This window comes from Neopelma chrysocephalum, unplaced genomic scaffold (genome assembly GCF_003984885.1).
Source record: "Neopelma chrysocephalum unplaced genomic scaffold, ASM398488v2 Primary Assembly neopelma1_23b, whole genome shotgun sequence".
NCBI lineage: Eukaryota > Metazoa > Chordata > Aves > Passeriformes > Pipridae > Neopelma > Neopelma chrysocephalum.
The window spans coordinates 14141591-14153984 of record NW_020897692.1 but is presented as its reverse complement, the minus strand read 5'-3'; the positions used below and the strand labels follow the sequence as shown (position 1 = coordinate 14153984).

General features: G+C 38.6%; 1 protein-coding gene across 9 annotated transcripts in view; it reads left to right on the top strand.

The window, feature by feature from the left end:
• The window catches only part of ADGRB3 (adhesion G protein-coupled receptor B3), a 478342-nt gene that overhangs the window by 259627 nt on the left and 206321 nt on the right, over positions 1 to 12394 (top strand). For all 9 annotated transcript variants that reach the window (XM_027698015.1, XM_027698043.1, XM_027698023.1 and 6 more), the window contains 2 exons: positions 8279 to 8425; positions 9169 to 9244. In XM_027698015.1, the coding sequence (XP_027553816.1) occupies positions 8279 to 8425; positions 9169 to 9244 (223 nt within the window). The remainder of the gene's footprint in view (positions 1 to 8278; positions 8426 to 9168; positions 9245 to 12394) is intronic.

Sequence of the window (12394 nt, the reverse complement as noted above, 5' to 3'; positions counted from 1 at the left end):
GAGATTCACAAATCAGTCTCCTTTAAATGGGGGTTTCACCTGTGTTTGTTGCAAGTTGTCTTTAAAATTATGGAGTTTAAGTGGATAGAGCAAATATGTTATGAATATCATCTTCAGTATGTCCATCTGGCTCTTTGTGGTCCAGACAAGACTTTGTTCCCCATGTATCCAACATGGACTGACTTAAGTAAGCTTATTTATTCTATAAAAAACAAGGGTTCTACATTTTGGATCAAAAGAATGATTCTAAAATGTATGAATATTGTTCTAACTGAATATTCTTAACAGAGATATTTGCAGAGATACTCAGTATTCTGAATTTTAACACAAAAATCCTTTCAGATTCTTTGTTCAGAACATGTGTGACAACGGCAGTTCTATTTTACCCAGAAATTAATTTAGCAGGAGCTGTCCCAGAAGGGCAGTATAACATCCACTGTCTCGGTATTCAAAACCTATTATGTGATGAACTCAAGTTTACTAAATGCTGAATAATATATACCTCATCATCATCATCATGGCTAGGCTCTGCGAATGAAGATTTGGGAAAGGTCTCTACCCACGTTTGTTACAAGCGCGCTGGTGGCTAAAAAGGCCAATACGAGACAGGCACGTCCGGTTGCAAAAGGCACAGCAGAAAGACTCCTTAGGTGGTAAATTCTGCAAGGCACGATTCTTTCTACGTTGTCTTTTCTCCTCAAGGGTGATCCTGTGTGCTTTCTCAAAAGCATCAGCAGCGTTATAGATGGTGTGTCTCCAGACCTCCCGATTGGAGGCCAGAGTAGACCAGTTATGTTTATCAATACGGCCGAGGCTGAGATGTTGTTTCAGGGAGTCCTTGTATCTTCTCTTCAGGGCTCCTCTCATGCGGCAGCCGGTGGCAAGTTCACCATAAAGCAAGATCTTAGGGAGGTGGTGGTCCTTCATCCTGGAGACGTGCCCTGCCCAGCACATCTGTGTTCTCAGCAACATGACCTCAATACTTGTGACTGCTGCTTGTTCTAGAACAGACGTATTAGTCACATAATCTGACCAGTGGATGTTTAGGATTATACGGAGGCAGCGTTGATGGAAGCATTCTAGGAGACGCAGGTGGTGGCAGTAGATGACCCTAGATATACCTAGTGTGCTGTCAATGGACAAATCAAAATAGGATAGAAAAAGAGCAAATGATGCTAATATACACAGTCATTCTCTGTTTTCCGTAACTGAAATGCAATCAAATTCAGAGTTCTGCTTTCTTACTCTGACAGGGAGGGTTAAGCAGAAATTGGCACCCTATGCTGAAGATACCTGTATCAGGTTTTCCAATTCAGTCAAAATACTGATGCCTTTCTAAAATAATTAATTCCCAGTCATCTGTATCTTAAGTTATTGCAAATTAGAGATCAATATAGTTACTGTGCTATAAAGCACAACAAACCCAGAATGTTGTCACTTAAGAGAAAGGAGAGTCAAAACTGGTATTGCAGCTGAGGGGAGACCTCAGTAGAAACCTGTAGACCAGGTCTACAACTTCCTCCATGAGGAAGGGCCATGCACCAAACTTGTTTCTCTGGTGACCAGTGACAAAAGCGGAGGAAATGGCATGAAGCTGTATGGGTGGGGTTTAGGTTGGTTTAGGAAAAGGTTCTTCACCCAGAGGGTGGTTGGGCACTGGAATGGGCTTCATAGCACTAAGCCTGACAGAGTTCAGCAAGTGTTTGGACAATGCTTTCAGGCACATGGTGTGACTCTTGGGGCTGTCCTGTGCAGGGCCAAGAGTTAGACTGGATGATTTATCCTGGGAACTACTGACCAATCAGCCTCACCTCTGTGTCTGGAAAGATTGTGGAACAGGTCCTCCTAGAAGCTGTGTTAGAGCTTGTGGAGGACAGAGAGGTGATTTGAGACAGCCAGCACAGCTTCACCAAGGGAAAGTCCTGCCTCACCAATCTAGTGTCCTTCTTTGATGGAGTGACTACATCAGTGGATAAGGGAAGGGCTACAGGTGTCATTTATTTGGACTTTTGTAAAGCCTTTGAAATGGTCCCACATTGCATCCTTTTCTCTAAATTGGAGATGGATTAAATGAGTGGACTGTTGGATGGATAAGAAAGTGGCTGGACCATCACACCCAGAGGGTAGTGGTAAATGGCTCAGAGTCCCAACGATCATTGACAAGCAGTGTCCCTCAGGGGTTGCTACTTAATACCATTGTTATTTAATATCTTCATGGCATAGATGAAGGGATCCAGTGCACCCTCAGCAAATTTGCAAATGACACCAAGCTGAATGGTGCACTTGACATGTCTGAAGGACAGGATGCCACCTAGAAGGACCTGGACAAGCTCAACAAGTGGGTCCATGGGAATCTCATGCAGTTCAACAAGACTAAGTGCAAGGGGACAGACCCGGGTCAGGGCAACCCCCAGTATCAATACAGGCTGGGGGATAAACAGATCAAGAGCACCCCTGCTGAGAAGGACTTGGAGCTGCTTCTGGATGAGAGGCTGGATCTGAGCAGGCAATGTGCACTTGCAGCCCAGAAAGCCAATTGTATCCTGGGCTGCATCAAAAGCAGTGCGGCCAGCAGGTTGAGGGTGGTGATTCTGCCCCTCTGCTCTAGTGAGATCCCACCTGGAATCCTGCATCCTGCCCTGGGATCCCCAGCACAGGAAGGACATCGACCTGTTGAAGTGGGTTCAGAGGAGGCCACCAAGTTGATTAGAGGGATGGAACACCTCTTCTATGAGGAAAGGCTGACAGAATTGGGCTTCTTCGGCCTGTAGAATAGAAGGCTTCAGGGTGACCTAATTGCAGCCTTCCAGTACCTGAAGGGAGCCTACAAGAAAGATAGAGAGACTATTTACAAGTGCATGTAGTCACAGGTCAAGGGGGAATGGCTTCAAACTAAAAGATTAGATGGATTAGATTAGATATTAGGAAAAAATTCTTTACTGTGAGGGTGGTGAGGCACTGGCACAGGTTGCCCAGAGAAACCATGGGATACCCCACGGTATTCAAGGCCAGGTTGGATGCAGCTCTGTGCAACCTGGTCTAGTGAAACATGTCCCTGTCCATGGCAGCGGAGTTGGAACTAGATGATCTTTAAGGTCCCTTCCAACCCAGACCATTCTATGATTCTATGATCCTTGTGGGTCCCTTTCAACTCAAGATATTCTATGATTCTATGATCCTCTTTTGTAAATACACGAATGCTACAGAATTCAGACTCTTTGAGCATCTTTAAAGATTTTGGTTCAGTATTTGATAAGGATAGGAATCAACTGTTTAATTTGGCTTATGTTATAGTTTTAAAACCTAAATCTCTTATGTGAGAGCTGAAGTTGCATTTAGTCCATGAGCAAACATGCAGTTGTTTTTCTGTCATGCCTTCCAGTGAATCTAATTTCCTGTTCAAAGTGATTAATATTATTCAAGGGGCTAATTCTGAAATGTTGCTGGTTTTGTTGAACACAGGAGGCTAATGGATGAATACTAAAGAGAAAGGGACAATGATTCATGCCACTTGTTTGGTTGCTTCATCTTTTTGTTGTTTAGCAACCCGGATCAGTCAGAGAGCTACTAGAAGTTGTATTAGGCAGCTTATAACTCACTCAAGATTATAGGGATCAAGACAATACATTTCAGCGTTTCTTTTCTAGGCCATGGTCTACAAGAACTACATATTTTCAGTCAGAGTTTTATTGAGACATTATTAACCACTTTTATGCTGTTTCAAATAAACTGCTGAAATAGCATTCACATATTACTGTGTGTAATCAGCTCATTTAGATAGTGACGGAAAATTCTCTATTCCTATCAGTTTGGCATTAATCAGTTCAAAAGATATTTTATATTGTTCAGTAAGTAAAAACAGTTGGTATTTGCCAATTCTGAAATTTTCAGTAGAGCAATATCAAACAGGTTGCTTGCAACTGCAGCATGAAAATTAAATAAAGGCAAAAAGAGATGTATTTGTAAAGGATATTAAAAATTAATCCATTAGGACTCAAAGGAATCACTAAATTGATTAGACTAGACTACTTACATTTTTCTGAATCAATAATTGTTATGGAATCATCAAATATGTATGTGTTCTTATGTGCAATTGAACCACTGTCTTGTAATTTATATAAAATGCATCAAAAAAATGCTCGAAGAATCTTCTCGTCTCAGGCTCCCACCACCTAGAGCTCAACATGTAGCTCACACTGGAGCTTTTCCTCAAGTCCTGTCACTGGTCACAAGAGTGAAGAGATCACTCACTACTTGCCCCTCCACTTCTCTTCGTGAAGATGTTGAAGACCACAGTGAGGTTCTCCCCTCAGTCCCATCTACTCCAGGCTAAACAAGCTGAGTGACCTCAGCCATTCTTCATACAGCTTCCCCTCAAGGCCCTTCACCGTCTTCATTGCCCTCCTTTGGACACTCTCTAAGAGCTTAATATCTTTCTTACATTGTGGTTCCTGAAACTGCACATAATATTCAAGGTGAGGCCACAACAGTGCAGAGCAGAGCAGGACAATCCCCTCCCTAGGGGCAAAGCTGGCGATGCTTTGCCTGATGGCCCCTCCTGGCTGCCAGGGCACTGCTGACTCATATTCAACTTGCCATCAACCAGGACCCTTTCCACAGCACTCTCTTCAGCCTCTCATTTCCTGGTCTATGAACATAACCAGCTGCAGAATCCAGCACTTCCCCTGTTGAACTTCTTATGATTGGTGATTGTCCATCTCTCTAATTTGTTGAGGTCTCTCTGCAGGGCCTCTCTGCTCTTGAGGGAGTCAAGAGCTCCTCCCAGTTTTGTGTCATCTTCAAACTTGCTCAGTATTCCTTTGAGTCCCACATCCAAGTAATTTATGATGATGTTGAAGAGAACTGGGCCAAAAATGTATTCCTCAACAATTTATTTTTTTCACCAATGCCTGGAATAGCATAGGAATTGCAATAATACAAATAAATAAAAAAAGAGAATTTTTCATATTGGAAGAGTTTTGGTTAATTGTGTCTACAGCAATGTATGTGCAAACTGTAAGAATGGTTACTTATCAGTATGATGTCTTCAGCATAAAAAGTCCAGGAAAATGTAATCAGATTAGAACAGAATAAGGTATTACAGCAATAACTCAAATATGGTTTTATCTGAGGGAGTAAGACATGCTGTATGTTTTGTATATGGTGTATATGAGAATTTTCAGAGTTCTGTAATTTAACATGACACGTGAAGATTTTTTTTGACTTCTGCTAAGATCATTTTCATTTGGGTTTTTCTTTTTTATTCTGTTTTTTTCATCTTTGTCCTCCCACTTTACATTCTTATTGTTATTAATATTCTCTTTGACTGTTTTTCCAGTATTATACAGCTTGTATGTATGTATAAACAAGCAAAAATACAGTGCCTGTAAGTGAACTTGTTTGCCAGTGTTCCATCTCACAAATTCAGAACATAATGTTTTGGCATGGAAATTTAAAATAATTAAAAAAAACCTATGAGAAACCTTTGTTTTTTCAAATGAGAAGACATAGTGCTTGTGTGGCAGTGGCAGAACTGAATCGTTTGGGTTCCAGTATTTGAAGCATTGTTTTCTACTACAATAAAAAAAATTCAGTGAAGTACAAACTGAATAACATGTCATATTATCTATGTATAAGAAACTCACATTTGAGTTTTTAATGTATGAATGACCCATCACATAAATAATACACATTTCCCTCTAAAAAGTCTGTTGATTTTTGTGCTCACAATAAGTGATTATTTTATGCTGCAGATTAAAACCAAGTTAGAGAGCCTCACTTCCCAATGGAATTACTGCTGATCATGCTCCAAAGTTTCACTGGAATGAGTTGTAGACTAATATTGGATAAGAATATTAGCTTTCCTAAAATATAAAAATATAAAAATATAAAATGCAGTTCACAGTGGAACAGAAGAGGTGGGAATTGTTTCATGTATCCACCTGATCATGTTGATGAACTGAGATAGTTTCTTCCAGTCAAATTCCATTAAATTATCTTATACCTTAAAGCATCAGTGCCATGTTAGGCACATCCTCATGGAATCATTTGGCAAAGTGGCTAAAGAAGGATCTAATAATCTGTATGAATCTGTAGGAGGCACACTTTGAAAGACATGGAACAAGCATTTTGGCAAATCTGTTTCAATTACTGGTTTATGCAGTGTAAGCTGTCTATGCAAAATCTGCGGGATGTTAAGATTGCATCTTCTGTTAAATTAAGTACAGACACTTTTGTTTGATTGTGAGTAGAAAAAAGCCCACTTGTCTGAACCATGAATGGGAATATACAGAATCATGGAAGCATTTAGGTTAGAAAAGAACTTCAAGATCATTGAGTCTAACCATGAACCTGACACTGTCCAGCCATAAGTCAAATGTTTAGGCTTTATGTTCTGGTTTTGTTATTTACCACCTAAATATTAACAAGTATTTTGGAGTTCTTGGTTCTAAGTAGTGTTTAGGTACCATGATAAATGACCCTATTTAAAATACAGAGAGAGACAGAGTACAGAGAATATTATCCTAGACCCTCACCATTTATCCAGTCTTAAAGTGGTTTTCTGTATTGCAGAGTGAGTTTCATTGAATAACATTGATTTCCTATTTCAATAAAGGGAACTGTCATCCAAAAGGTAGATGAAATATTAAGACTCTACTAGCTAATTAGATACGTAGATAGGTAGATGCACAGATAAATACTGTGCAAGTAAAAAAAACCAAAACCCACTGTTTTCTTATACAGGCTGTATTTAATTTTGAAAACTAAATAACTGTTGGTTTGATTTTATTTATGTGGAAAATAAAATTCTTTTTAGATTTTAAGAACTATGGGGAAAAATCCATTTTTACAGTGCTAATATATTCTGTATAACCATTGATTGCATATGAAAACACGCAATCTATTTTATGCCCCAGTAATTCTGAAACACCTGAAGTCTATTCCCTCCACACACCACCTGAAAATTCATAAGACTAAGCATCCCTTTAGGGTTGAGAATGTATTTGCCAATTGCAACCTAGAGGGGATTGTAACTAGCACTATAAAGCCCTGATGATAGTTTTATAATGGAAAGCCTGAAACAACTTCAAGTACCACCTCGTTAATGTGATTCTGTAATACATAACAATCTAATTTAAAAATAAGAGTCAGTTATCGAGGAATACATTTGTGAAGTTAATATTGTTGCCCTCTTAATTTTCCTCTTCTCTTGGACTGGAATTACAGTTTTCTTTCAAGTAAAATCCACTGATGAGACACCTAATGGTTTTCTACTTTAATTTTGCTGTTCTGATTGTTTTACAGTTGTCCCCCATTGTCTTAATGTTAAACGCCCTTGCAGAATCCTTGCAGTGAAATTGTTATGCAGATCAAAGTATAGTCCTGATGTCCAAACTCTTCCAATTACATTAGCCTATTAATAAATTGATCAGGAAGTGCATTGGGCAGGAAATGGCTATCAACACGGCTTACATTAAGAATGGAGCTAGTTGTTTGTCATCTCTGTGTGTATATGTAAACGCTTGCAGCCCTGTCAGTTCCTTAAAAGTAGTTTGAGTCTTACTAGACAGGGACAGTGTTGCCATGGAGCTGTGCTGAGATTTCACAGCAAAGCTGAAACTGATTTCCAGATCATAGCTGAGTTAGGAAACGGGGAGAAAATGAAAATGAGCAAACAAAATTCTAAACTAGAAGTTGGGGTTTTTGATGGAAAAAATATAATTAAGAATTCAGAATGGAGATTATTCTCTCAAGGAAAAGAAATCAAGTGTTATACTGCATTACTGTCTTTTGTGTGCAAACAATGACGTCTTTTAATATGTGAATCTCCTTAATGTATCTGTCTTGAAATTGTGCCTGTATAGAGGACAAAAGTTCTGTAATTGCTTCATTAGCCAGCACCTAGCAGTTATGTTTCCCAAAGCAATTTGCAGCATCCTCTTCCTTTCATTGTCACATTTGATAATTTTAGAATTTGCTCTGAAGACATGACAATGTCCTTATGTGTGAATTTCAGGGTATAAGCCAGTACATTCAATAATCCCTGTTAAGAAACTTAATCAGAATCTAGCTGACAAATGATATAATCAATACCACACAACTAATCCATAGTAGAACTGCATAGTAAACAGAAGATTATACTTTCTGTACCAGTTAACATCCTATGAATTCCTGCTTTACTTGAAATGTATCATTAAAAACTTCTGTTATTCTTGTACTGTTGACATCGTATGATGCCTTAACATATGAAACCCAATTGTATGATTTCTCTTACTAGTGGCTAGCATTCAGAAGCTTCCTGCTGCATCTGTTTTAACTGACATCAATTTCCCCATGAAAGGAAGAAAAGGAATGGTTGATTGGGCACGAAACTCAGAAGACAGGGTTGTCATTCCAAAAAATATCTTCACTCCTATGTCAACAGGTAAAGAAGCATATCAGCATGTTGATTTTTTGTTAGCTTTAGCAAGGAAACTCAGAATCTTTGTCTCATAGGACCGCTTTGTCTCATAACCACTCATAGGAGTGGTTATTTTATCCGTCTTCAAAAGGAATCAAGTACCCATAGTTTATCTTGGGGGGAAATGATGGGGCATTATTTCAGCACGTTGAACAAAAAGTGCTACAGAAATCCTAGAGATTACTTTCTACACCAAAGAGACAGTGCTTTGCTTAGTTATTGTGCACAGGATTTGATCTGTGGTGGTACGAGGTAAGCTGAAGTGCAGCTCTGCTGAACCCCTTGAAGCTTCTTCACCCCAGCAGACTGAGTCATTCCAATCCAACTCTTACCAAAGGATGCTCAGCAGGCAAATTACTCTAACTTCAGGTACAATTTACAATCTGCAGTGCAGATCTCTGACATCAGAGAATTCACTAGGCATCAAAGACATTCTTGGAGAAAATTATAAAGGTAAATGAACTAGCATGGATGTTGGTATACAACGATGGATTCTTTGAAAATGTGATTTTCAATGGTTTAAATCTTTTGATATGTTCCTGGCAATGCTACAGCTTTATGACAGACTTCCAGCATATAATTCAAAATGATGATGGTTTATTTAAAATAAAACTCATATTACAGAGATAAATGGTATTCACAGTTCTCTATGATGATGAAAGCTTGGGAAAGAGAGTTTTAAAATCTTTTTTCCTTACTCTTTTCAGAACTAGATGAATCAACTGTATTTGTACTTGGAGCAGTGCTATACAAAAATTTAGAACTCATTTTGCCCACTTTGAGGTAAGAAATTTCATAAATACAGTATGAATTAAACTATTTTGGAATCATAACCATACTACATGTAAGGATAAAAGCAGATAGCCAAGACTGCCTTTGCATGTTAGTACTACTGGATCTTTTTTCCTGATATTTAAAATGTATATGCATATATTCATCTTTCCTTCATACTTAGTCACTTATATGATGCGAATAACCTTTTTATCAAATTGGCTTAATTTACATTTTATGTTATCTATATTAAGCTTAATTACAGAAATGTTTTGTTAGAAGTATACACACTGATGTACATTAATGCCCAGGCCTCTTATACTTGTGCTTCAATCTACTGTTTGTCCAGTTAGTACAAATGATCTTGTAATGACATCATAACTTGATGCACTAAGGTTGTCTGCTCTATTTCTACAAAATTCTCTAGCAGTAGTTTTCCAAGTACTTCTTCAATGCAAGTTGTATTCAGAAGGGACAGCAGAGCTGTAGAGAGGATCCATTTTGGAAATAAGATACGCATGTGCAGAATAGCTGAAGTATGTCAGTTTTGAAAGCCATACACATACATAAAGAAATAGGAGAGCCTCGTGTTTCACCTTTTCCTTTCTGTACTTGATAAAAGACAATTTGGAAAAAGGCATTTCATCCCCTCTTTTCTGATTACCACTTAAGATCATTTCATGGTCCATTAATACTACCTTATTTTATGTGATCCTGTGCACTAATGGTCTACTAATGCCCTTTTACAGGAAAAGAAACGTGTAGATTGTGCCACAATAGTTGCTAATGAATTCACAGTCATTAAAAAGAATAGTAATAAGGAAGCCACATTTGCTGCTCCGTTTAACCAAAGCTTCAGGATTTGAAACAAATATGGAAAAGTAACAGATTTTTGCCAAAAACTATCTGAAAACAAAAAAGGGTCATTCCTAATAAAATTAAAAAAACAGTTCCCAGTAAAGTTGCAATGTTCTGTGCAATGCGCAACTGTAACATCAGGGACAGAAACCCCTCGGAGGTAGGCCACAATTTGAGCAGTGGTGTCCTGACAAGATACCTGGAAGCCTGGGAAGTGCTGGCAAGAGCCATCTGTGCTTAAGGCATGGTATAAATGACAGCTCATCCACTTCTGAAATGTCACTAAGCACTTCCCATTTGTGGTACCAGTTCCTGAGATTAGCTAGGAAGGAAGAGATGTTTGTAAGTGATTTTTTTTTCTCCCATACTTAAAGAACCAGTGACAACTCACTATTGTCAGTCAGTTCTTTTTGGTAGACCTTAGAAAAAAATTTTCCAGTCCTAGAAAGCATACCTTTAGACCTTTATATTGTAAACTGCAGTCTTTGATCATGCCTTTTCAGCTCTTACAGGTCAATAGTTTTAGCTTACAGAAAAAAAAGATGTAAATCTTGAATGCTGTATATTTGCTTGTATGAGAAGTCTTTCAGGGCTATTATTTCATCCATTAGAAAAGTGAGACTTAAAGGCCTTATTAGATTTTCTCTAGAAACAATAGCATCCCAAGTAGCAGCAATAAGGGCAGAATAGGAACATAAAAGTGTAGCAACTTAAACACTGTGAAGTATGAAAAAGTGCATTTTGCTTCCCAAATTTTTTGCTTTTGTCTGTTTTGCTTTCAGCTGGTTACTGATTTACACTGCAATTTAACCATTTCTCTGTACAGTTCAGATAGGTTTTGTGAGTTTCTAAAGCAAAATGGTCTAATAATCTATGTATATCTATTAATAAATGAATTATTTAGAAATTCAAATATGAAGGTATCACACTTTGCCTCTGAATATATTCAGTATTATTTGAATCTAATTCTCAGCTGCCCAAGAAAAGGAAACAAGCACTATTACTTTCTCTTATGTATGTGAACGAGGAATAAAAGTCATTATTAATCCATGATATAAAAATATAACACATATTCCCAGGTACCTCTAGTCTCTTGTTTGTTTGGAATATAGCACCTTGCACTTCTTTAATGAAATATATTTCTTATAATGAACTTATACCAAAACTTTTAACCTTACATCTCTTACCTCACCAGAAAGTGTATCATGCTGGATTTCTTTTACCATGGCAGTCATATTCAAAATATGATCTCATGCCCTTAAAATAGTACCTCAAAGGTGTCACAGTTTCAATCTGTTTTCATAGAATTATAGAATCATTGAATAGTTTGGGTTGGAAGGGGCCTTCAAAGATCATGTAATTCTGACTCCCTTCCTCAGGCAGGGACACCTTCCACTAGACCAGATTGCTCAGAGCCCTATCCAGCCTGACCCTGAACAGTTACAATGATAGGACATCTACAGCTTCTCTGAGCAACCTGTTCCATTGTCTCAACACCCTTATGTCTAATCTAAATCTATCCTCTTTCAATTTAAAACTATTGGGCCTTGCCTTATCACTACAGACCTTGGTAAAAAGTCTCAGTCTTTATCATAGGCCCCTTCTAAGTATTGAAAGCCTGCAATAATGTCTTCATGGAGCTTTCTCTTCTCCAGAATGAACAAACCCAACCTTCTGAATCTTTCTTCATAAGAGAGGTGTTCCATCCCACTGATCATTTTCATGGCCCTCCCCTGGACCTGATCTAAGTTTCATCCCTTTTTTGTGCTGGGAATCCCAGAGCTGGATGCAGTATTCCAAGTGGGGTCTCACAAGAGCAGAGGAGAGGGGCAGAATCACCTCCCTTGACTTGCTGGCCACACTTCTTTTGAGGCAGCCCAGGACACAACTGACTTTCTGAGCTGCAAGCGCACGTTACCAGCTCATGTTCCAATTTTCATCCATCAGTATCCCCCAGTACTTCACAGCAGGACTGCTCTCAATCCCTCTATCCACTACTCTGTGTTGATACCAGGGATTGCTTCAACCCAAATGCAAGACCTTTCACTTGACCTTGTTTAACTTCATGAGGTTTCCACCTCCTGAGCCTTTCAAGATCCCTCTGGATGGTATCCCTTCCCTCCAGCATGTCAACCACACCACACAGGTTGGTGTCATCTGCAAACTTCCTGAAGGTGCACGCAATCCCTTTGTTGATGTCATCAACAAAGATACTAAATGCTATTGAATGTATTTTGACACATTCAGATACTTTAATGTTCATTCAGGTGGAATCTTAGCAAAGTCTTTGATACTGTCTGCCAT